At 42.0% G+C, this 22,905-nt stretch overlaps 2 protein-coding genes across 7 annotated transcripts in view; one reads left to right on the forward strand and one right to left on the reverse strand.

The window, feature by feature from the left end:
- Nucleotides 1-13,554, forward strand: part of LOC130297737 (general transcription factor II-I repeat domain-containing protein 2-like) — a 1,987,867-nt gene extending 1,974,313 nt beyond the window's left edge. For 2 of the 3 annotated variants that reach the window (XM_056550557.1, XM_056550548.1), the window contains 2 exons: nt 10,150-10,224; nt 10,419-11,011. The gene's annotated coding sequence lies outside the window, so the exon portion shown is untranslated. Of the gene's footprint in view, nt 1-10,149; nt 10,225-10,418; nt 11,012-12,787 lie in introns of those variants that run through there. The other variant, XM_056550554.1, reaches the window with a different exon arrangement.
- Nucleotides 1-22,905, reverse strand: part of SLC39A11 (solute carrier family 39 member 11) — a 499,832-nt gene that overhangs the window by 79,309 nt on the left and 397,618 nt on the right. For all 4 annotated transcript variants that reach the window (XM_056550534.1, XM_056550532.1, XM_056550533.1 and 1 more), the window contains one exon: nt 15,751-15,915. In XM_056550534.1, the coding sequence (XP_056406509.1) occupies nt 15,751-15,915 (165 nt within the window). The remainder of the gene's footprint in view (nt 1-15,750; nt 15,916-22,905) is intronic.

Here is a 22,905-nt window from a genome sequence, read left to right on the forward strand (position 1 = left end):
CCATTCCTGGCTCCCCAGAGCACTAATAGAGTCTACAAGCACATTCATGGTAGAAATGACTTTTTATGGGGGGGATGGTTTCATCTCCTGCAGGGCAATCTAAAGCCCATCTCAAGGGGCTGTCAGCACGAGAGAAGAACTCTACATTCAGAGCAAAGAACCAGTCAGTCATGGTACGTGATGTTGAGACACAACAGAAGAGGAGAGGATGGAAGAGACAACGGGAGGCCAGAAAAAGCAAAGATCGAAAAGGGAGCATTCTACAGAGCAAGAGGATACCAGAGACAACTGTAGAGTCCAGCAGGTCAAAAAATATGAACAAAGTACACTAAATCCAAAAAGTCTAGTAAATTCTGCTCCCCACTACTGCAGCAAAACCAGAAAGTGAGAACAGGACAAAGCCAATACTAGGATCTGTGTAGGGCGAGGAGGACACAGGGCAGAATTTTTCACAGTCATAAGTGCGGCCTATCAGGTGGAGGAAAAAGACATTTTAGTAGTCAAAGGCTGCATGATCCAGTAGTAAGAGGATCTTGCTCTTACTACTGGATCAAATAGTGCCTGGCTACTGCAAGGCCTTTTTCCTCCACCTGATATTGCATGGGTGGGTTTGCCCCCATCCTGTGACCTCCTGGGCCGAGCAGTTTCTTCCACAACATAAGGATACCCCATCAAGAGGGGAGATAGGGACATAGGGGGTGATTTATTCATTGCTTTTAGAGCAATTTTTTGTCCATGTTTTGGCGCAGTTCAGGCGCAAGCAGCATATTTAGCAACTTTTATGTGTCTTTTGATATAGACAGTTTCACTCTTTTTCTCAACCCATAGAACTTTTTCTTTTTGACCTTGCAATGGTCATGTATTTCTCATTTGCGACTTTTGTCAAAAGTCACTATTTTGTGCACAAAGGTACTTTTTTAGGCGCAAAGCTACACCCACTACCAGTAGGTGTGAGAATCACTTCTACCTTCCACAATTCAACCTTAACTTCTTGGGGACAACAGCATCCCACTCCCCTTCTATGACACGTGCTCAGGAGCTGAGCGCAGGTCATAGCTGGGTGGTCCTGGCGGCTATCTGCCACCAGGACACATCTCTAATGCCAAACATCACCGATCACCGAGCCCTAGTGAAAGTAAAAGTAAGTAAAAACACCTAACCCGCCAAATTCAGGACCTGGGAAAGTGTCTACTTCCCTCCCTCACATACGTCTAGAAAAAGTGTATGTGGTAGAGCTCTTCCCACCACAGCAGAGCTGGGCAAAATTCATCATCCTGCTGCACCTTCTTGATAAATGAGATGCATGCTAGTCAAACCCACCACCCAAATAAATGTGGGAAAATAGCTCTACCGTAGACATTCTTTGATAACTCTGGGCCATATTCTCCCTCGTTCTGATGATGGGTCGGAGTCTGAACACTTTGATTTCACCTATCCAACCCTACTATTTTCAATATGATAAGCTGTCCCAGAGGAGTCTGGCAGTGGCTTACCTCCAAGTTTCCTATTCAGAACACATGAATGCTCTGCCAAGAAGAATGCTCTTGGGCATTGGGAAGAATAGTTTGTGAATGAATGATACCTATTGAAAGTGTGTGGGCACTTAAAGGAGTACTCCGGGATATGAAAACGTATCTCCTCTCCACGTTTCAGATCGTGAAACCACTGCCCCCAGAGCAGAAGAGGTTTGCTATTGGGATTTGCTCCTACTCTGGACAGTTCCTGACATGGACAAAGGTGTCAGCAGAGAGCACTGTGGTCAGACAGGAAAGAACTATACGACTTTTTTAAATAGACGTAATTTACAAATCTGTATAACTTTTTGGCACCTGTTGAGTTTAAAAAAAGTGGTTTTCCACTGGAGTACCCCTTTAAGTCTTGTACAAGCCTTCCGAATGTAAATAAGAATGCCCCAAACTCATTGACAGCAATAAAAATTCCACAGACATTTAAGGAGGAAGAATAAATAGTCACAAACTCCATCGCTCTGCTTTTATTATATTGCATGATGGTAATTGAGGCACTGTTACGTGATTATATATAACCTTGTATGTACAGTGTTATATAGTGTTATAGTGTGTATTTATAGTCGGGGGGGAATACAGTCTCATGTGGTTTCCATTAGGATTCTAGATTAAATGTTATCAATCATTCCGGCATACGCACCGAGTAAATCCAATGCATAATTGATGCCTTCCCCCCAAAAGCTTCATGAATATATTAACAACTCATTTGGCCGTAGAAGGATTTCTGATCATCCGCTGGCTGTCTGAGTTCATTTGGGCTGTGTGCTTTTTTTTCCATGTTCTTCATTTGTGATGAGAAAACCTTAAATTTCCAGCCCTGGCAGCCAAGAATCAATACCCATCAGTGCACTTAATCTAGGTTCGATTGATGGCAAAAATCTAAATCAAGGGGGATGTTCGGAGACAGACCTAGTGGTGTGCCAGCCTGACCTTTGGAGACAAACCAATGCCAACATAAATTTGCAGCTATTACATACCAAGGGAGGACAGAGACTTGGCACCAGGCCAGACTCTTGGGAGTCTACTCTTCACTGGTTTAATAACTGAGGAGGTGCAACATACAGAATTGTCTGTAACAAAGCACCATGGTCCTTGATTTAGGGCTTTGCAACAATAGATGTGTGACTATATAAATATATTTAGAATGGAAATTAGAAGGACTTTGTGGCTCAGTCTCTACTTGTTTTGTGCAGAACAAGCCCATATTCACAGCTGTGAGTTGCCATTTAGTTGGATTTCAATGCAGATTTTTTTCAGACGCAACATGAGAATTAACCAAATTGGAATTGTGCATGAAGAAATGGTAGTGTCTGTAGAACCAGCAGTATATACTATCTACCCAGCAATGATTGGTTAGTCAGTGATCGGAGGAGGCATCTGCCTTTTTTCAGAGCTTTCCGACTGAGCTTTTACACATCATGAAGCCCCCAACAAGTGCAGAAAGACATTCTTCCAAAAAATAAATAAATTCTCATGCAGAAAGCCAGCCCGGGATCTTGCTGTCGGGGCTATTATTCTGCATCTTTAGATCTGTAGAGAAGTCATGCAAATACAGAAACAAGCCTGAGGGTACTGAAGAGATCTACAGGGAGCCTCGGGCAGAGAGTGGTGCGCAGAAGAATTAAAGTAGAGATGTAGCAGAGCTAAATTTGTCATTTAACTGTCTATTCTCTGCCTGCTAGCAATTTGCCATGACAGTAAAGGGGGATTACCAACCGTCCAACACATGGAGTATCAAGTGACAAACTCTGCTCAACTACACATTTAGCAATTCTGTAGCTTGCTTTTTGGCAGATGAGGAGTTAACAGAAGCACATAAAGCCTTTAAGACGAGCGGCACACACTGTGCTTGATATATTAAGTAACATGTCATTCCTCGCAGGAGCAGCATTCATTACAATGTCAGGGCTCCCACTTATCTTATAATTAAGAGACTGTATTACATATTTAATCCCACTGCTCCCCATGGTGCTGAGCGCGCCCGTTGTATGCCTGCTATGGATAATGGGAAGAAAGCAATCAGAGAGAAGATCTGCTGGACATGGCAGGAAATTGAAGGAAGGAGACAAGTTATATAAAGGTATTTCTGCATAGAACTACACAAAGTAGGGAAAACAAACTACCAAGGGTTGCAAAATATAGGTTTGATAAAAGGGTACCATAGCAGCAGTGCCAGTGTTAGCAGCCAGCCACCTTACTATAAGCCACTACCAAAGTAGAACATTGATGCTAAGAACACATTAATCACTTCCCGATGACAGCCGCTGCCCCTAGTGAACTGTATCACCATAGCAATGCCAACTGTGCACAGGCACTAGATAGGACTGGCTGAAGTAAATTGGACTTCTTGTAACCCAATAACTGTACTAAAAAAATATCAAAATTATTCAAATTTAAGACAAATTATGATAAACATGAGTTTTCCATGGTAATAATGCATTGGGTGTCATAAGGAATACTCCCGTCTGCACAGCTGCCTAGCAACAGATGGAAAGGCCTTATATCTGCACGTTTACCTATCCATGAACCTATCCAACACCTTATACATAACAGTATAAGTGAGGAAAGTAACTAATTGACACCATCCTTTATGCTGTAAACGAACGTCACAATGGAAGAGCAGTTTCTATACAGTGCAGACCAGGGCTAACTAGCCTGCGGCTCTTCAACAGTTCTAAAACTACAATTCCCATCATGCCTGTAAAGCCTTCATCTGTCCGGGCATGATGTCAGTTGTAGTTTTGAAACATCTGGAGAGCTAAAGGTTGGGACCACTGCTATAGATACTAAAGTGTCAGGATTGTCAGCACTAGAGATGAGCCTTTGGGATTCATCCATTGGATACTTTCCATAGCGACCTCTGCCATACTCGACTGTTCCGCACATTCCTTGATGTAAAGCAATTTTTTTTCAAACGTAACTAAAAGATCGCAGTTCAGTAAAGTTTAGATACATTCAAACTTACATAGCTGAATCCCAGTAAAGGAGTACTCTGCCCCTAGAGATCTTATCCCGTATCCAAAGGATAGGGGATAAGATGTCTGATCATGGGAGGTCCGGCTGCTGGGACCTTCATAATCTCCGGCCCGACACCCCGGCGTTCTGAACATATATGTTCAGAACACTGGTTTCGGTCGGCTGTGGTCATAACGTAATGTCCCCTCCATTCATTTCTATAGTAGGAGGCATGACGGCTGTGGTCAAACGAACAGCTGGAACCCTCATGTTTAGATGTCTTATTCCCTATCGTTCCGCAGAATCAGCTCAGAAATGCATTGCTGTCTATGGAGAAGGCACATTTCTGAGCGGCCGGACCCCTCACAGCGGAACATGAAAAACTTGCGAAATGTCCACCTGTGTTTTACGGGCAGACATTCCGCTAATTTTCCCCCATGTGAACATACCCTTAGATCCATGGGGTCACATTTTGTCAGTTAAGGTCAAGTTCACGAAAGAATCTCAACCACACCTCAAGGATACCACCCAACTGGGTACACAAATGAAAATTAATAGAAACAGTTTGAAAAAATGTAAACCACTTTATCTACTACAGACTATGGGCAGTACAGCCTAATTAATATAGAGACTGTTTCCACATTTTGAAAGACAATTGCCGGACTAACAGCATATTCCGGATGGTCAGCCTCCGCAAATATTTAAATAACCAGCAGTGCTATCCACCTTATATCAACCATTAGGGCCCAATGGTTAATTAGTTAGACACTATATTGCTCTGTTTAAAATGTTTTTATCTGATTGAGTTTTTTACAATTAATTTTACTATTGTATTTTAATAAAACTTTACATTTTTTCAAACTGTTTCTATTAATTTTCATTACCCAGATGGGTGGTATCCATGAGGTGTGGTTGAGATTCTTTCTTTAATTATTTATTTTACTTATCAACCACATTTAACTTCGGATACCGGTTGTGAGCTGCACACATTTTTCTATTTGTGTCTAAGGTTAAGTTCACACCTGCACTGGAGACTCCACTCAGTGACTCTGTCGCAGGTTCTGTCCAAAATACTAGGGATGTCCCGATACCATTTTTATAAGATCAAGTATCAGTACCAATACTTTTAATCAAGTACTCAACGATACATTCCTGTGCTGCTCCTTATCTGTTTATGGACCAACCATGGGACTGGACGCACCTTAGGCAGCAGGCAATTCTGTATTCGCTCCTCCCCTCAGCTGTTCAGAGATTGCCAAAGATACAGCAAGGCAAGGGGACACAACTCTGCACCTCCCTCAGCCCCGCTCCCGTACACAGCTTCCTCCTCGCACTTTCCTCAGCAGGAGGGACATAGATCTGCACACAGACCCGCTACTGTCATTGGGACGTATATCTGCACAGCCCCGCTTCTGTCATGGGGACGTAGATCTATGTCCCCATGACAGGAGTGTGGCTGTGCAGATCTACGTACTCATGACAGGAGCGGGGCTGTGTGCAGATCTACACCCCTCCTGTCATGACCGGAGCAGGCTGTGCAGATCTACGTCCTTCCTGTCATGACAGGAGTGGGGCTGTGCACATCTTTGTCCCCTTGACACGGGCTGTAAGGAGATCTACGTCCCTCCTGCTGAGGGAGGTGCGAGAAGGGAGGTGCAGAGTGGTGTCCTGCCAAGCTCTGCCTTCAGGGCTGCCATAAAAAATTTTGGGGCCCCTTACATAATTCAAGACCTGCCCCCCCCCCCCCCTTCTGTGGCCCACCACCAAGTCTGCCCCCAGTGTCCGACCGCTATTTTACCCATCGTCTATGAAAAAAACATTTTAAAACACAGGACAAGAAAAACAAGAGTCCTTTAGAAGCAGCACCTCCAGTAATGATTCACAGTAGCGATGGGTGCAGGCACACTGGGACATCGGCTCTTCAGTTCTCCACAATAGAACAAATACATACAATATATGTGGAAAAATGTGTGGTTTATTCCATGATGTAGCAGACAACAACGTTTTGGTGACCTCACGCCAACATTCTCAAGTGTGAGGTCACCAAAACATTGTCTGCTGCATTATGGAATAAACCACACATTTCCCACGTATGTTCTATTGTGGAGAACTGGAAAGCCAAGGTCCTAGTGTGCCTGCTACTGTGTATCATTACTGGAGGTGCTGCTTCTATTTGGACTGTAGATAGATAGATATGAGATAGAGTGATAGATCTGAGATAGATAGATAGATAGATAGATAGATACAGTCATGGCTGTAAATGTTGGCACCCCTGAAATTTTTCGAGCAAATGAAGTATTTCTCACAGAGAAGGATTGTAGTAACACGTTTTGCTATACACATTTATTCCCTTTGTGTGTATTGGAACTAAACCAAAAAAGGGAGGAAAAAAGCAAATTGGACATAATGTCACACCAAACTCCAAAAATGGGCTGGACAACTCCAAAAACAGACTGCTCCAGGTCTCTCTTATTGGAAGGGCGCCTTTTCCCAGCAGCAATTTTAAGATCTCTCCACAGGTGTTCAATGGGATTTAGATCTGGACTCATCGCTGGCCATTTCAGAACTCTCCAGCGCTTTGTTGCCATCCATTTCTGGGGGCTTTTTGATGTTTGGGGTCATTGTCCTGCTGGAAGACCCAAGATCTTGTACGCAAACCTAGCTTTCTGACACTGGGCTGTACAGTGTGACCCAAAATCCATTGGTAATCCTCAGATTTCATGATGCCTTGCACACATTCAAGGCACCCAGTGCCAGAGGCAGCAGAACAACCCCAAAACATAATTTAACCTCCACCATATTTCCCTGTAGGTACTGTGTTCTTTTCTTTGTAGGCCTCATTCCGTTTTTGGTAAACAGTAGAATGATGTGCTTTACCAAGTACCTTGGTCTCATCTGTAAACAAGACATTTTCCCAGAAGGCTTATGGCTTACTCAAGTTCATCTTGGCAAAATGTAGTCTTGCTTTTTTTTATGTCTCTGTGTCAGTAGTGGGGTCCTCCTGGGTCTCCTGCCTTAGCGTTTCATTTCATTTAAATGTCGACGGATAGTTCGCGCCGACACTGATGCTCCCTGAGCCTGCAGGACAGCTTGAATATCTTTGGAACTCCATCCAGACAATCCTGCGTTGACACCTTTCATCAATTTTTCTCTTCCGTCCCCACCCAGGGAGATTACCTACAGTGCCATGGGTTGCAAACTTCTTGATAATGTTGCGCACTGTGGACAAAGGCAAATCTAGATCTCTGGAGATGGACTTGTAACCTTGAGATTGTTAATATTTTTCCACAATTTTGGTGCAAGTCCTCTGACCGTTCACTTCTCCTCTTTCTGTTGTCCAAGCACAAGGAAAAGAATAAGTGAACTTATCTCCCTTTTATCTGCTTTCAGGTGTGATTTTTATATTGCCCACACCTGTTACTTGCCCCAGGTGAGTTTAAAGGAGCATCACGTGCTTGAAACTATTTTATTTTTCCACAAATTTGAAAGGGTGCCAATAATTTTGTCCAGCCCATTTTTGGAGTTTGGTGTGACATTATGTCTAATTTGCTTTTTTTCCTCCCTTTTTTTGGTTTAGTTCCAATACACACAAAGGGAATAAATATGTGTATATCAAAACATGTGTTACTGCAATCCTTTTCTGTGAGAAATACTTCATTTTCTAGAAAAATTTCAGGGGTGCCAACATTTACAGCCATGACTGTAGACATGTGAGAGAGAGATCTGGCCCGCAGCCTAAATACATAAATAGATAGATATAAAAGTGTTTTCCAAATAGTGTGTCTCCAGCTATTGCAAACTACAACTCCCTGCATGCCCACACAGCCAAAGACATGCTGGAATTTGTAGTTTTGCAACAGATGTAGGCACCCCGGATGAGAAACAATGAGAATAAGGTAAATAAACACTATCTCACTGTTTCTCAACCAGTGTGCCTCGAGCTGTTGAATGATATAGTGCCTATTTACCTCCCACTAATCCTCAAATTGCAACCCCCTACCCACCCCATGAAAGTTACTTACTTTGAAGGGCAAGACCCAGCTGCGTGCATGGGAAGTTGTCCTCTTCCCAGGTGCTATGGGTGTCAGGGTCTTTGGTGGAGAGCAGGAAGCACAAAGCATGTGCCTGTTTCACCAATGGTGTGAGGGGAGGGGCATCCTCTCTGCTCTCCTCCTCTGCTCTTCTCACAGCTGGTCAGTGCGGCTGCAGACCCTGCGCTGATATTACAAGGGCCTGCATGCCACAGGTAATGTCTCTGACAGCGGTGGGCCCCCTCTGTCCGCCCCTGGAAGCAGGAGCGGTCTCCTGCTTCTGTGCTTGAGCTTCTGCAGGGGGGTGCAGCTGGGGCGCCCTGTGAGCTCGGGCCCCTTACTGGAGTACTGGCTGTACCCCCCTGATGGCAGCCCTGTCTGCCTTTCCCTCCCCTCGCTGTTTCTTCGGCAATTTCCAGACAGCTGAGGGGAGGACCGAACGCAGAATTGCAATCCTGGCAATCCTTCTTTTTTTCCCCTGCGCTCCGGGGGCAGGGATGTAGGAGACCTGTCTGCACTCCAGCGGCACACTCCCAGCCTCAGGAACTGCTCTCTTAAATGGGCACTGTCAGATACAAAAACTTCTGATATGTTGTAATTGCAATTGCTTTCATTAGAACATTTTCAGTATTTCATACTGAAAAAGCCAGTCAAACAACTGCCCCCCTGCCTGCTTGGATACGTACTAGTCCTGCTGTGTCCATGCATCATCACCTATGTCATGGACCCACTTCCTTGATTGACAGCTGTGAGTGCAGGGCTCACAGCTGGAAGAAAATCCTCCTGCTGTCAGCTTGTGTCCCTCTACTGTCAGTGCAGACAAGCGAGTTTTGTTAATGCTAGGGGAGATGTGAGCAGACAGCATACTGAGGGAGGGGGCGGAGACCTGCACAGTGAGGCCACACTCCCTCCCTTTGAGAGGAATTCAGACTAGTGAGCTAAATTAAAAGTGTAATAAAAAAAATAAAGGTGCTAGACACATAAAAATTAGATGTACATGGTCAGGATTAGGTACCGAGTGATATATTAAAAAAAAAAAAATTTGGTTGGACCTGACGGGTACGCTTTAAAGAGAGGCTCAGAGTGGCCACGGCTCTTCCATTATATGTGTAAAAGTATTGGTGACATTTGCACGAGTACTAGTATTCGTGCGAATGTCTAGCATCGGTACCAATACTGGTATCGGTATATCCCTACAAAATACACAAGACAAAGTAGCCCACCGTGCTGCAATATTTTGTGCGGGGAAATGCCGAACACTATGATAAAAACCAACAGACCCTATTAACCACCTCTTTGGACCAGTCGGGCACAACTAGTGTCTGGCATGCAACAGATCCGACAGCTATGTTTACAGTCGGAGCGGAAGAATGGAACCAACAACTCACATGTGAAACTAGCCTTACTGTGAAGCTCTGTATCGCCTGTGTTTTTTTTTTTTTTTAAGGTAAAAAATAAAAACACGATACCCATTGATACAGAGACACTGTAAACCATATATGCCATATATAATGATATATCTCTGTGTGTACATGTATGTGCTGTATACATTAGTGTTGTAGCTTAACAGGACCAGGACAGTTTTTATAGATCTGATCTCAAACAAATCTTTGTTAATCTGATTTTCTTTTGCACAGGGAGGAAAAACTGATGAAAAGCTCAGGACACGCGTTAAAGAACATCGAGCAGACACTTGGCATCAAGGTTTGCGGGTAAATAAAACAATTTTACTCTGAACATCCAGAAGGGTACATCTAAACCTGTAGCCTATGAGTGGTCAAATTCACTGCACAGTTTTGTCTATCTTTTACATTTGGATTGTAAACTTTTTTTTTAGTGTGTTCCGGACCTTTTATTAAGAAAAGGAGGATTTACTTTTTTCCACTTTTAATCCTTTACATTATAGATATGAAACAGAAAAGATGAGATGTAGATGGCGGACAATCAACGATTCTCTTAAAAATAGCCGGAAGAGCTTGTAAAAAATATGCAGAAAACCTCCCTGCCAATAAATTGTCAAAAAGCTGAATGCTTATAAAATGAACAGCTAGACCAAAAGGAAAGTCATTTATACTTTAAAGGTGTAAAAAATATGTATCCTGAACAGAGGACCCCTACACCTTAATTCAGTGTTTTCCAACCAGGGTACCTCCCACTGTTGCAAAACTACATCTACCAGTATGCCCGGTCAGCCTCTGGGTGTCCGGGCATGCTGGGAGTTGTAGCTTTGCAACATCTGGAGGCACCATGGTTGGAAAGCACTGCCTTACTTAAAGAGGTATTCAGACGTAGAGTGAAAAATAAAATAAAAATGTTCCAGAAGTGTATAGCATTGATTACCTGCCTGACATGGTTCTTAAATCACAGAAAGTCTGTTACTTCCTGGTTGAGCAGTACTACAATTCCTAGAATGCATTGCTTTCCCTCAGCGCTTCATCACAGTTCTCCCACCCTGCCTATTCCCCTCCTGCCAGTTACCTGGGGGAGATTTATCAAAACCTTTCCAGAGGAAAAGTTGCTGAGTTGCGCATAGCAACCAATCAGAGCACTTCATTTATTTTTGAAAAGGCCTCGGAAAAATGAATGAAGCGATCTGATTGGTTGCTATGGGCAACTGAGCAACTTTTCCTCTGGACAGATTTTGATCAATTTCTCCCTCTGTGTAGAGCCGCTACAGAACATTTCAGAACACAACAGACTATATTTTCAGTCAATAAATCTGCAATACCTGCTGCATTCATTCTGTCTGCTCTTCTGCATGCTCAGCATGCTTTAAACACATCTCATTCTTCTTATATATACACCAATAAAGATTTATATATATATATATATATATATATATATATATATATATATATATATATATAGATATATATATATATATATATATAAATATAAATATAAATATATATATATATATATATATATATATATATATATATAAATATATATATAGGCTTTGGTGATGTAGGCTCTAGGGGCTGGTCAGAGGTGGTGACATCACTCAGGGGGTGGAGCTAAAGCTCAGACAAGATCCAGCCAAGCCTCTGGAGTCAGCAGATGAAGAAGAGTTGACTCAGGAGAAAAGAGCAGCTGAGACAACACTAAACTGACAATGATAGGACTACACAACTTCCTGTCATTTTATACACAACTGATCCTTATAATCAAATAAAGTAGTAGATTGCATTTAGTGGTGTGCTAAATGGTGTATGTATAATGATGTGAAAAAGTAAGGATGCCCCATGAAAAGTTTATTTATTGGATGAATCTAAGAGTAAGGCTGACCACAATACAGCCAAAATCCCAGCTGAAACATTAACTAGATTATCTGTTATATAGGGGAGGCCAGACCACCAGCAGCACACTTCACATGTTATCATCTATGCATTAAACTATATAGGTGTCACAATCTCGGATATCTCTGAAGTCACTTCAGACAGAGATCACAACCTTTCCAAGGCAAATCGATGAGAAAGGATTTACGGGTCACAGATCAGTCTGTGTAGATAGACTCCTAATAACATTACAGTGGATGAGGATTCATTATACTACAGGATATGGTAATGCTACAATGACATATACACATACATTACTTTGAGAAATCATTCACAGTGTAATATCTTCAAATATTAGCTGAACCACAATGCACAATGAGATATGCAAAGAAACGATGTATGATCTGGAATCTGACAACAAAAGTATTAACATGCTGTCAAGTAGAAATAATGCAAGATTTCATAAATAAAAAAAAAAATAGTTCAAATATTATATATATTATATGGACTTGGAAAACATACTAAGCTATTTGTTCTGGCTTTTACCCTATACTGTCAGCTGCAGCAAAGGCAGAACATCCCCTGTGAAGTTGTTGCCAGTGATCTCAAATTAGGAGGGCAAAGATTATAATCAGAATAAACCCCTGGGCCAGCTGTCGATTCTCCAGGTAATTTGTTAGACTAGGTTTCAGAAGAAAGACAGCCACATCCCATGTCATTCAATGAATCGACCCTCAAAGCATGGTGAGGTCGAGCATTCCCACACTCTCAGTGCTCTTAAAGTAAAAAATCCCTTCTGTCTCCTTAGGATACAGAGGATGCCCTCTTCTAATGGATACAAAACCTGAGTATGAATAGCTCAGTGGACACCATTCTGCATTTACCTTTCTTATAAGTGTACATAGTTATTCTAAACTACATAACCATACTGTATATTGCAACATCTCCCTTGATTTACAGCCCGCTCCTGCTCAGCTATTTCTCTTTTTATACACAGGATTCCCAAAAACTATGCACAACTCCTCAAACGTGTTCTGACCAGGAATCTGTAAATTGTTTATTGGTCTCAAGAGCAGCTGCCTGACACAAGATGTGTAAGTTAAAGACCATGAAAACCTTTGACTTGGAAACAGTGCTTTTTACATATATTAGAGAACACTGTGAAGTTGCACTTAGTTTCAGGCTCCTAACTCCATTACTCCATATGTTCTTAGACTTTGATACTGTATAGTCTGTGTGATCTGCCCTTCCTGAAGACTTGGATGCTTTCCTCCCTCTACACAGTCAATGCAGTGTACATCATGTCCCTGTCACAAGAGTGCTGTTATGTGTGTGTCAGAAGCTGCAAAACAGCCAGATATGTGAAAGACTTGTGGTCTATTCACACGGCAGAATTCCACCTCAAATTAAAGCCCATAGACTTCTATGGGATCCCAAATTTGAGGCAGAATTTTGCCGTGTGAATAGACCACAAGTCCTAAGGGGGTCTAGTTCTTTTTGCTGAAATATGCCACTGTATAGCAATAAAGAGCTTCCATTGACCTGTAAACCATAGTTACGTCACTCCAGTGGGCTGTGACGGGCTAAACGTCCCTAATGATATCATATGGGAGAGTATATGGAAAAGCAGTGAAAACAATAAAATAAAAAAATCACTTCCCTCGGTGCTATTCCTCTGTAGAGCTTATCTTCCAATATTGCCAACTCACGCTATATCACAGAATGTTTAGGCAAGTAAGGCACAGATGTCTATGGTGCGCCAGATAAAAGCCTTTTTATGTGGATAATTTGTTAACTGTACTGCATAACAGTCATCTGAAAATCCAATAGTGACCAAGCTTTATGTAATTTGTGTGCCTTGTACTAATCCTTGGTTACAGCCTGTTTAACTGCATTCACAATTCTGCTGGATTCAAATCTAAAATCTCCCAGCATTCCCTGCTTATTCTGGGCTGGGCTTGCTTTGGTGATTTACATATAACATTTATAATGCTGCAAAATCTATTGAGGAAATGTTCTGGCATTCTTTGCTTAGTGATTTCCAGGTCTTAATTAATTTCTTAATTGTGCTAATAACTTATTTTAAAGGGGTACTCCAGCCCTAATACATCTTATCCCTTATCCAAAGGAAAGGGGATAAGAGGTATGATCACGGGGGTCCAACTGTCACACCCCCTCCCATAGACTTGCATTGAGGGGGCGTCACACGGGGGCGGAGTAGTGACGTCACGATATTCCGGCCCCGTGGTCATCACGCTACACACTCGGAGCCTCCAGTGCTGCAGAGAGCTCACAAAGGTAGGTGCGCATTGACAGATTGCGGGGGTCCCCAGCAGCGGGACCCCCACGATCATACATCTTATCCCCTTTCCTTTGGATAGGGGATAACATATATTAGGGCCGGAGTACCCCTTTAACTACTGTAATACAATTGGACAGATCATTTTCCCTTCATTGGATTTCTGTACAGTTTCTTTTGTAAAGACAACACCTTATAGAATGTAATTCCCATAAAAGGGAAATTTCAGCTCTGAAGAATACAGAATTGTGAATATAGCTCTAGAATGTAAACCAAACTAAACAATGTGAGTAATGTAATGCTTTGAGGGACCGTTCATACCAACCAAATGAAGTCACAAATAGAAATTTGGTCTAGTGGACCTTATAGCTACACCTTGGGCATATTTTTTATGATATATGACATACAGCCAAAACATAATGTTAACAGAACCCTTTTTTATTCCTACATTATTTCTGTCACCTGTTTGTGTCACTTTACCTGGATGCAATATCTAGAGATATTTTTAAGGGTTTGACACATTTAAAAAAAAGAAAAGGGTTTTGGAAACAGTAAATAATAAAAATTCCTCTCCCTGGGTCAAATCTAAAGTCTAGGATCCCTTTCTACATCCAGGGTAATGCTATTCTGAGCCACCCACCTGCAGTTTAATCTATATGGTAATCTCCTGGTGAGTTTTTCAGCTGCTAGATAAATAAAAACAACTCCCCCCAGCTACAGATAAAGAGGAGCTGTGAAAAAGCAAAGACAGACAAGAGATCCAATGATGTTTCCAAGCAATGCTTGCATGGTTGGCGCACAACACACTGCCACCGCCTGCCAGGCTTGTACCAGCCAAACAAGCCCTCTCAACAGGCAAATTGGAGCTGGATGGGTAATCCTGGGTCTATCACAGAATGGGCCGTGTGCCCTATGTATGAACTGCTCTAACAAGGAGCTAAGGGTCTATTCTGCTCACAACGAAAGCCACGGAGCATCAAAATAAAGACTAGAGCAGCTGCTTTCAAGAGGCCAGACGCAGCATGAAAAAGCAGCCCTACTGGAGGGGATCAGCAGCCGCAAACATGATTTACTGTATAACACGAGACCTGCAGGAATACAGCTGCCCCGGTCATGTACAGATCACTGGCAGCATCAAAAGCACTTCTATGTAAAATTTATACTCACTCTCCTATAAACAGAGCATACTAAAATTACTTCTCACAAGGCCAAGAGATAATAGATAGATATTATAATTTAAAACATTGATAGTGCCAGGGATTCTGCAAATACTGTAATAAGAGACATCTAGGTAAAGAAACAGCGACTGAAATGTACACAGTATTACTTGTGCCCATTATTCTTGTGGGCTCAGCTGGTTTCTTGCAGCACCCAATAACAAGCAGATACGATATTGTAATGGGAGGGTGCTCTCACTGACCAATAGGGACCTAAAGGGAATGGCAATGGCTTGTAGTGTGAGGATGGAGACCCAAAGACCTGACCCCATGACATTTCAGAAAAAAAGGCTGTAGAAAAACACAACAAAAATATGGATGCAAGAAAAAAAAAAAAAAAGGAGAACTTACATGACTTGGAAGAAAATTATAACAATTATAGATAACAGATTATACAAAGAGAGCTAAGACATTTGGTTACATAGATCTATAGTAAATGTTTACCTGGAATGTTGTGAATGGTAATAGCGAGGATCAGCAGCAAGATCCGTCTCCAGCTGTTTCCAGCTTTGTGTTCGGAATCACGGGTGTTCAGTGTAGAGGTGTCATCGGCGAGGGGAGAATGGGCCGCTCTCTTTCTCTGGTATAAGTCACCATTCTCTATTTTATCTGCAGGAGACACAAATAGGAAAAAAGAGTGATTAACTTGAACATTATCTATCACAAAGTATGGACAGCAGACATACATGCAGAAAATTAGAGATGTTTTTATATTTTCTGCATAATTTCTATTTTTCAGTCACACTGTAATGGCAGCCATTTTGAGAGTCTTAGAAATACTAAAGAGAACCTGATACCAGAGGAAGACCTCCGTAGCTTCCACCCAGGATTGGCATTAAGTAAGAGGGAAGTCCTCTCCTTGGGGTAAATAAAGGCTCCTGATGAGTATTTGCTCTTTCCTACTGCTCCAACTCCTTTCAGGGAATTAGGAACTAAGAAGTACTGAGTATAATGACCGATATTCCTGAAGACCCTCAAAAAACTAGGATCTAGTGTAACTGATCGATTCACATGTGAGCATGGCGAAATACTTCAGTCTGCGGGTATTAGATAATCACCAGAGGCTACAGAGACCAAGTTCACCTCATGAGACGACTTGCTTCATATGGGTTGTCTCATGAGGTCAACTAGGTCTCTGTAGCCTCTGGTGATTATCTAACACCCGCAGACTGAAGTATTTTGCCACGCTCACATGTGAATCGATCAATCCTGACTTGTGACCTCAGACTCTTTGTTGACGTTACAGTACATATGATTGCCAATGCCCAGCAGGTAAATACTCCCACGAGATTATTTATTCAACACTAATTATAATTCAGCAAACAAGCCAAAGAATCCTGCAATATATTGTCAGTAACCTAGGTCAGTATCTACTTCCTAAATCAGCAAAGACCCTTAAAGTGTACCTGTCAGATACCACAAAAAAAAAAATTGTTAATTTGTTACTCAGTTTCTAATCCTGACCATGTACAGCTAATTTTTATGCCACTATTGCCTATATTTATTATAACAATCCCTCTTTTCATTAGCTCACATTGTTAGAAATCCTCTCAGGGGTAGGGGGCGTGTCTCTACCTTGTGGTGGTAGGTGATTGGTGCGACTGCTCATGCAACCTTGTTCAGGAGTCATCTCTTGTGTATGACTCATGGACAAGCCTGATTTTGCTGCAGGACTGGTTAGTGTCCCTGGAGGTAAGGGGACCCTAGTGGTGGGATTTTCAGGAGCAGTATTCATTAAAACAAACATATTACAAAAGCTCTTTAATTTTCATCAGTAACAACATATAAAACGTTTTTGGATCTGACAGTGTCCATTTAACCCCTTAAGGACTCAGGGTTTTTCCGTTTTTGCACTTTCGTTTTTTCCTCCTTACCTTTTAAAAATCATAACCCTTTCAATTTTCCACCTAAAAATCCATATTATGGCTTATTTTTTGCGTCGCCAATTCTACTTTGCAGTGACATTAGTCATTTTACCCAAAAATGCACGGCGAAACGGAAAAAAAAATCATTGTGCGACAAAATCGAAAAAAAAACGCCATTTTGTAACTTTTGGGGGCTTTCGTTTCTACGCAGTGCATATTTCGGTAAAAATTACACCTTACCATTATTCTGTAGGTCCATACGGTTAAAATGATACCCTACTTATATAGGTTTGATTTTGTCGCACTTCTGGAAAAAATCATAACTACATGCAGGAAAATTTATACGTTTAAAAATGTCATCTTCTGACCCCTATAACTTTTTTATTTTTCCATGTATGGGGTGGTATGAGGACTCATTTTTTGCGCCGTGATCTGAAGTTTTTATCGGTATGATTTTTGTTTTGATCGGACTTTTTGATCACTTTTTATTCATTTTTTAATGATATAAAAAGTGACCAAAATACGCTTTTTTGGACTTTGGAATTTTTTGGCGCGTACGCCATTGACCGTACGGCTTAATTAATGATATATTTTTATAGTTCGGACATTTACGCACGCGGCGATACCACATATGTTTATTTTTTATTTTTTTTACACTGTTTTATTTTTTTTATGGGAAAAGGGGGGTGATTCAAACTTTTATTAGGGAAGGGGTTAAATGACCTTTATTAACACTTTTTTTTTACATTTTTTTTGCAGTGTTATAGGTCCCATAGGGACCTATAACACTGCACACACTGATCTCTAATGCTGATCACTGGCGTGTATTAACACGCCTGTGATCAGCATTATCGGCGCTTGACTGCTCCTGCCTGGATCTCAGGCACGGAGCAGTCATTCGTCGATCGGACACCGGGGAGGCAGGTAAGAGCCCTCCCGGTGTCCGATCAGCTGTTCGGGACGCCGCGATTTCACTGAGCAGCCGGGTCACTTTCACTTTCACTTTAGAAGCGGCGGTCAGCTTTGACCGCCACTTCTAAAGGGTTAATACCGCACATCGCCGCGATCGGCGATGTGTGGTATTAGCCGCGGGTCCCGGCCGTTGATTAGCGCCGGGACCGACGCGATATGATGCGGGATCGCGGCGCGATCCCGCTTCATATCGCGGGAGCCGGCGCAGGACGTAAATATACGTCCTGCGTCGTTAAGGGGTTAAGGGGGTTTTCCCGGGAATTTTTTTTATTTGACTATGCTACAGGAGCTGTAAAGTTAGTCTAGTTCATAATATAGTGTCTTTACCTGTGTGTGACGGTTTTCTCACAATTCTTATGTGATTTTCACCCCAATATTTATTTTTACCAGCATACAAAATGACTGCTGTCTCGGATTTTTCCCAGCTTGCAATGCGGTTGAGACCTGACTCACTAATCAGCTGATGACAGGGAGCCTGTCTGCTTCAATGGGTGGAGAGAGCAATCTGCAACTAATGCAACAGCTGTAGGCACCCTTATTGAAAACCACAGGTCTGCAGCTTATTTATGTTTCAATGGGTGGGGTGGCTGATGTGTGGGAAGGAGGAAAATGGTATCATGGGATTTGTAGGCAAACAAGAAAACAGAAAATACCAGTTCACAGAAAGCTAGCCACAGTGTTATGGTAATCTCACAGCATAGCCATTTAGCCCAAGACAAGCGCAGATCCTTCCAAAGCATGTCCATTACTGTCTGCTAGGTACGTACTAAAATCACCTTATGCTGGATAACCCCTTTAAGGTTAGGGCTACATTGCAACTTAGGAAGAACTATGTATATTGTGGCCAAAGATTGCATTGCAGCGAAGATAAATGAATGTGATTGCATTGTAACATGCAGTGGCCCATAGTCTAGCAGGTTATCATTTCTGGCAACAATCAGGCTGTGGTTGTAGGAAATTGTGTGTTGCAACAGGGCCACATTTAGATTCATTAGCTGCAGTCAGTGCAACACTGTGATCTATGGCCGCATCCAAATTTGCATGGCCACAGTTCAGTGTGGTATTCAAATAGGATCAAACGTACCCTGCAGATATAAAGTCTGCCAGTCCTCCACACATGACAAACCATAAGCACATATATGACCTATATGTGCAAAATGGATCTTCTGTGTCTCCATGCAGGTCTCATTTTAGTCCCCTCAGTGACAAGGCCGATCCTGGAGAATGGTGTAAAGACTTGTGGCTGTGTTGCTCAATGGCTTATGCACATTGTGCGTTACTTTCTCAAGATACGGGGTAGACACCTCGAGCAGCATAATAACACAAGTTCAGAGACTTTGCTGATGCCTGTATCAAGCCCTAGACAGCTGTTTCTCCCTAGATCTGCCAAAGTCTCAGGCCTTGTGAAGCTGGAACAGACGGTGTTTTGATCCAACGCCAATTAAGCTTTACCTTCCAGGTGACTCTGAGGGAAATTAGAGGTTTCACTTTATAGCTTATAATAGTCTGATGTAATGTGCAGTAACCTGCAGACTGCCAGCAGCAGGAGATCGGAGAGGTGATTGGTCTTTATAGTGGTATTTCTGCCTAGTGTCAGAGTGACTTTTTGTTCATTGTTAGTAGAGATGAGCGAACTTACAGTAAATTCGATTCGTCACGAACTTCTCGGCTCGGCAGTTGATGACTTTTCCTGGATAAATTAGTTCAGCTTTACGGTGCTCCGGTGGGCTGGAAGAGGTGGATACAGTCCTAGGAGACTCTTTCCTAGGAATGTATCCACCTTTTCCAGCCCACCGGAGCACCTTAAGGCTTAACTAATTTACGCATCAACTGCCGAGTCGAGAAGTTTGTGATGAATCGAATTTACTGTAAGTTCGCTCATCTCTAATTGTTAGAGCTAAGAAATGGGATATGGTTTAAAAGAAAACTGTCAGATTTCTCCCCCCGCACTAACCACCAGTACTGGATGACGTCAGTGCTGCTGGCCGCAGCGCCGCCCAGCACATCAATATTCCTCCCCTCCCTCCGTATCTCCCTATTCCGAAAATAGAAGATTACGGCCAAACGGCGCGGCGGATCCGGGCACGGTAAGGATCAAACTGATCGGAGTCCCCCGCACTACCAGCCAGCACTGCTGGTTAGTGTGGGGGAGAAAGCTGACAGTTTTCCTTTAAGTAGTACAAAACACCACATTTATTCCAGACTCAGCATCAGGAGTCATTCTGATGGTCACCTCCATTGCTCAAAAATAACACATAAATGGAAATAACACAACTGCTTGCAGAATCATTAGCAGATGGTGCTATTTAGGTACCAGAGCATTACGCAGGCTGCAAAACACCTATTTTATGTTCTCCTTGTATCATTATTGATTTAACAGTAATGTCACGCTTGATAGCAGTCTTAAAAGCCTGGTAAGTAGCACGTCACCCTCCTGTTGCCAATACATCATGGTACTTAATGTGAAGGATTCGATCAGTAAGTCCTAGACAAATATTATGTTAATGGTTTAAAGGGAAATTCCCTAATATAGTTGTTTCATTAAGGGTGGTCCCCAGGAAATGTATATGTTAAACTGACTGCATGAAATCTTCTCTGCAAGGAGGAGGGCAAGACAGAGATGTTGCAACCAAAATCAATAGCCTAACAAGGACAGGTTATGTCCCAATGGGCAACCTAGGGAAACAATGCTGTGCAACAAGGAGAGTATGATTTCTTAACGGGAGAAAATGTCCCAATAGTCAACCCAAGAGAAGGGTTAATGTTGTGCAAATCACAGGATGTTGTAAACCAAAAGGCAACCCAGTAGGTCAATGCTGTAAAATTGAGCAACACGGAAATGATGATGCCCCAATGGGAGAAGATACTGGGGGAGATATATCAAAACCTATCCAGAGGAAAAGTTGCTGAGTTGCCCATATCAACCAATCAGATCGCTTCTTTCATTTTTCAGAGGCCTTTTAAAAAATGAAAGCAGCAAGCAGATTGGTTGCTATGGGCAACTGGACAACTTTTCCTATGCAAAGGTTTTGATAAATCTCCCTCACTAACCTAATAGTCAACCCAAGAATAAGGTCAACGTTGTGCAACCCAGTGGGTTATTGCTGTGCAATGTGCAACAAGGAAAGGGTAATGTGCAATAGAAAAAGATGTTTCAATGGACAGAACATGGTTAAATGTGCAACATGGAGGAGATGATGTCAAAATGTTTGATGTGCTCCCAATAGGCAACTGTGGAGTCAATGTTGTGGAAACAGACAACAATGGCCCTACAGATAAGCATGAAAAGAATCAGGTCCAAAAGGCACTCACAGACTGGACAATGGGTTCAACCTAGGAGCAGACACCAGGCCAATGAGTATCCAAGGAGTCAGTGCTAAAAGCGGTCAGGGAATTTTAGTTATGTTTCTCAAGATAAATGTTATGTCCTGCACAAGTAGATCTGATTTAAAATTAATGGTTTGAAAAATCCCATGTAGATACAGTATACTGACTTTTACCAACATTTTCTAGGTATTAGGAAGTCAATAGGTGGATACCTAAATGTCTTATATTTTCTCTATATTAGAGATGAAACAGAGTGGTGAAGGCTGGGAATAAGAGATTCTATGTTCATTTAGCTAACATGACTGGTTGCTATTGGTACAGTCATTGTACTTCTCTGCATTTATTGTACAACATAACCTGCAGGTTCTCCTGTGTAGCATCATTATCTTGTAATACATGATGGCACTATACTTCATTTGTTCGCTTTAAGATGAATGGGACATAGTAGCTCTTTAATGGAGTGCTGCAACTTTTCTATGAATATATTTAATTTCAATTACATTGTGCACTGTTGGCAATGGAATTCTTACATTACATGACAGGGATTTAATGAGGTGTTCACACTGCAATCAGCAAACAGAAGGAAATCCTTCTATGGTAACCCTGGAGAGAGAAGGGGTGAGCGAAATAGAGAATTCAGTCTAATGGTGTAAGAGGGTCTATACTCACAGGAGGAATGGAGGGTGTCTGAACTAAAGTCATATATTTAGGATGACATCCAATGAGAATGTATACACATATTTTGGGCTCGCTATCCTGTCTTGGTGCCAGATACAACAGGACATGTTCACAGATGAATGGAGTCTATGCTATGAGGGGTCAGCATAAGAGGAGCCTACACAGTATTAGGCAGTTGACCAAATATTACGGCTAACTGGGGTATACCAGATGTTGAGACTTACAGTGACGTGAAGAAAATTTACAATCTACAACTTGTTTTATGTGCAAAAATATGTACACCCTGTTTAAAGCAGGCAGTAACTACAGCCCAATATATATATATATATATATATATATATATATATATATATATATATATATATAAATATATTCCTTTTATCTGCAGTCTTAATTCCACCTCCTATCTAATTATCTCTCATTTTGCAGAGTTAGGGAAAATGCACACTAGACTTTGCTGCTGAAAAATCTGCACACGATCTGTACATAGTTTGGTGTTTATTTTGTAGATTTGCTGCAGAAATGCAGCAGATTTGGTGCAAATTTTACTTTACCCATTATCACGCTGCAGATATTAAATCCACACTACTGCAGGTCAATTTCTGTCAGAAAAATTTCCGCCAATAAATAGATGAGATTTCAAAGACCCTCTTTACTTTGCTGGTAAGGCAGACTGCTAAGGATTTTACAGTGCAGATTTTCAATGCGAATCTGCAGCTAATCAGTCTAGTGTGCACTGACCCTTAGGGAACACCTC

This window comes from Hyla sarda, chromosome 13, assembly GCF_029499605.1.
Source record: "Hyla sarda isolate aHylSar1 chromosome 13, aHylSar1.hap1, whole genome shotgun sequence".
Lineage (NCBI taxonomy): Eukaryota > Metazoa > Chordata > Amphibia > Anura > Hylidae > Hyla > Hyla sarda.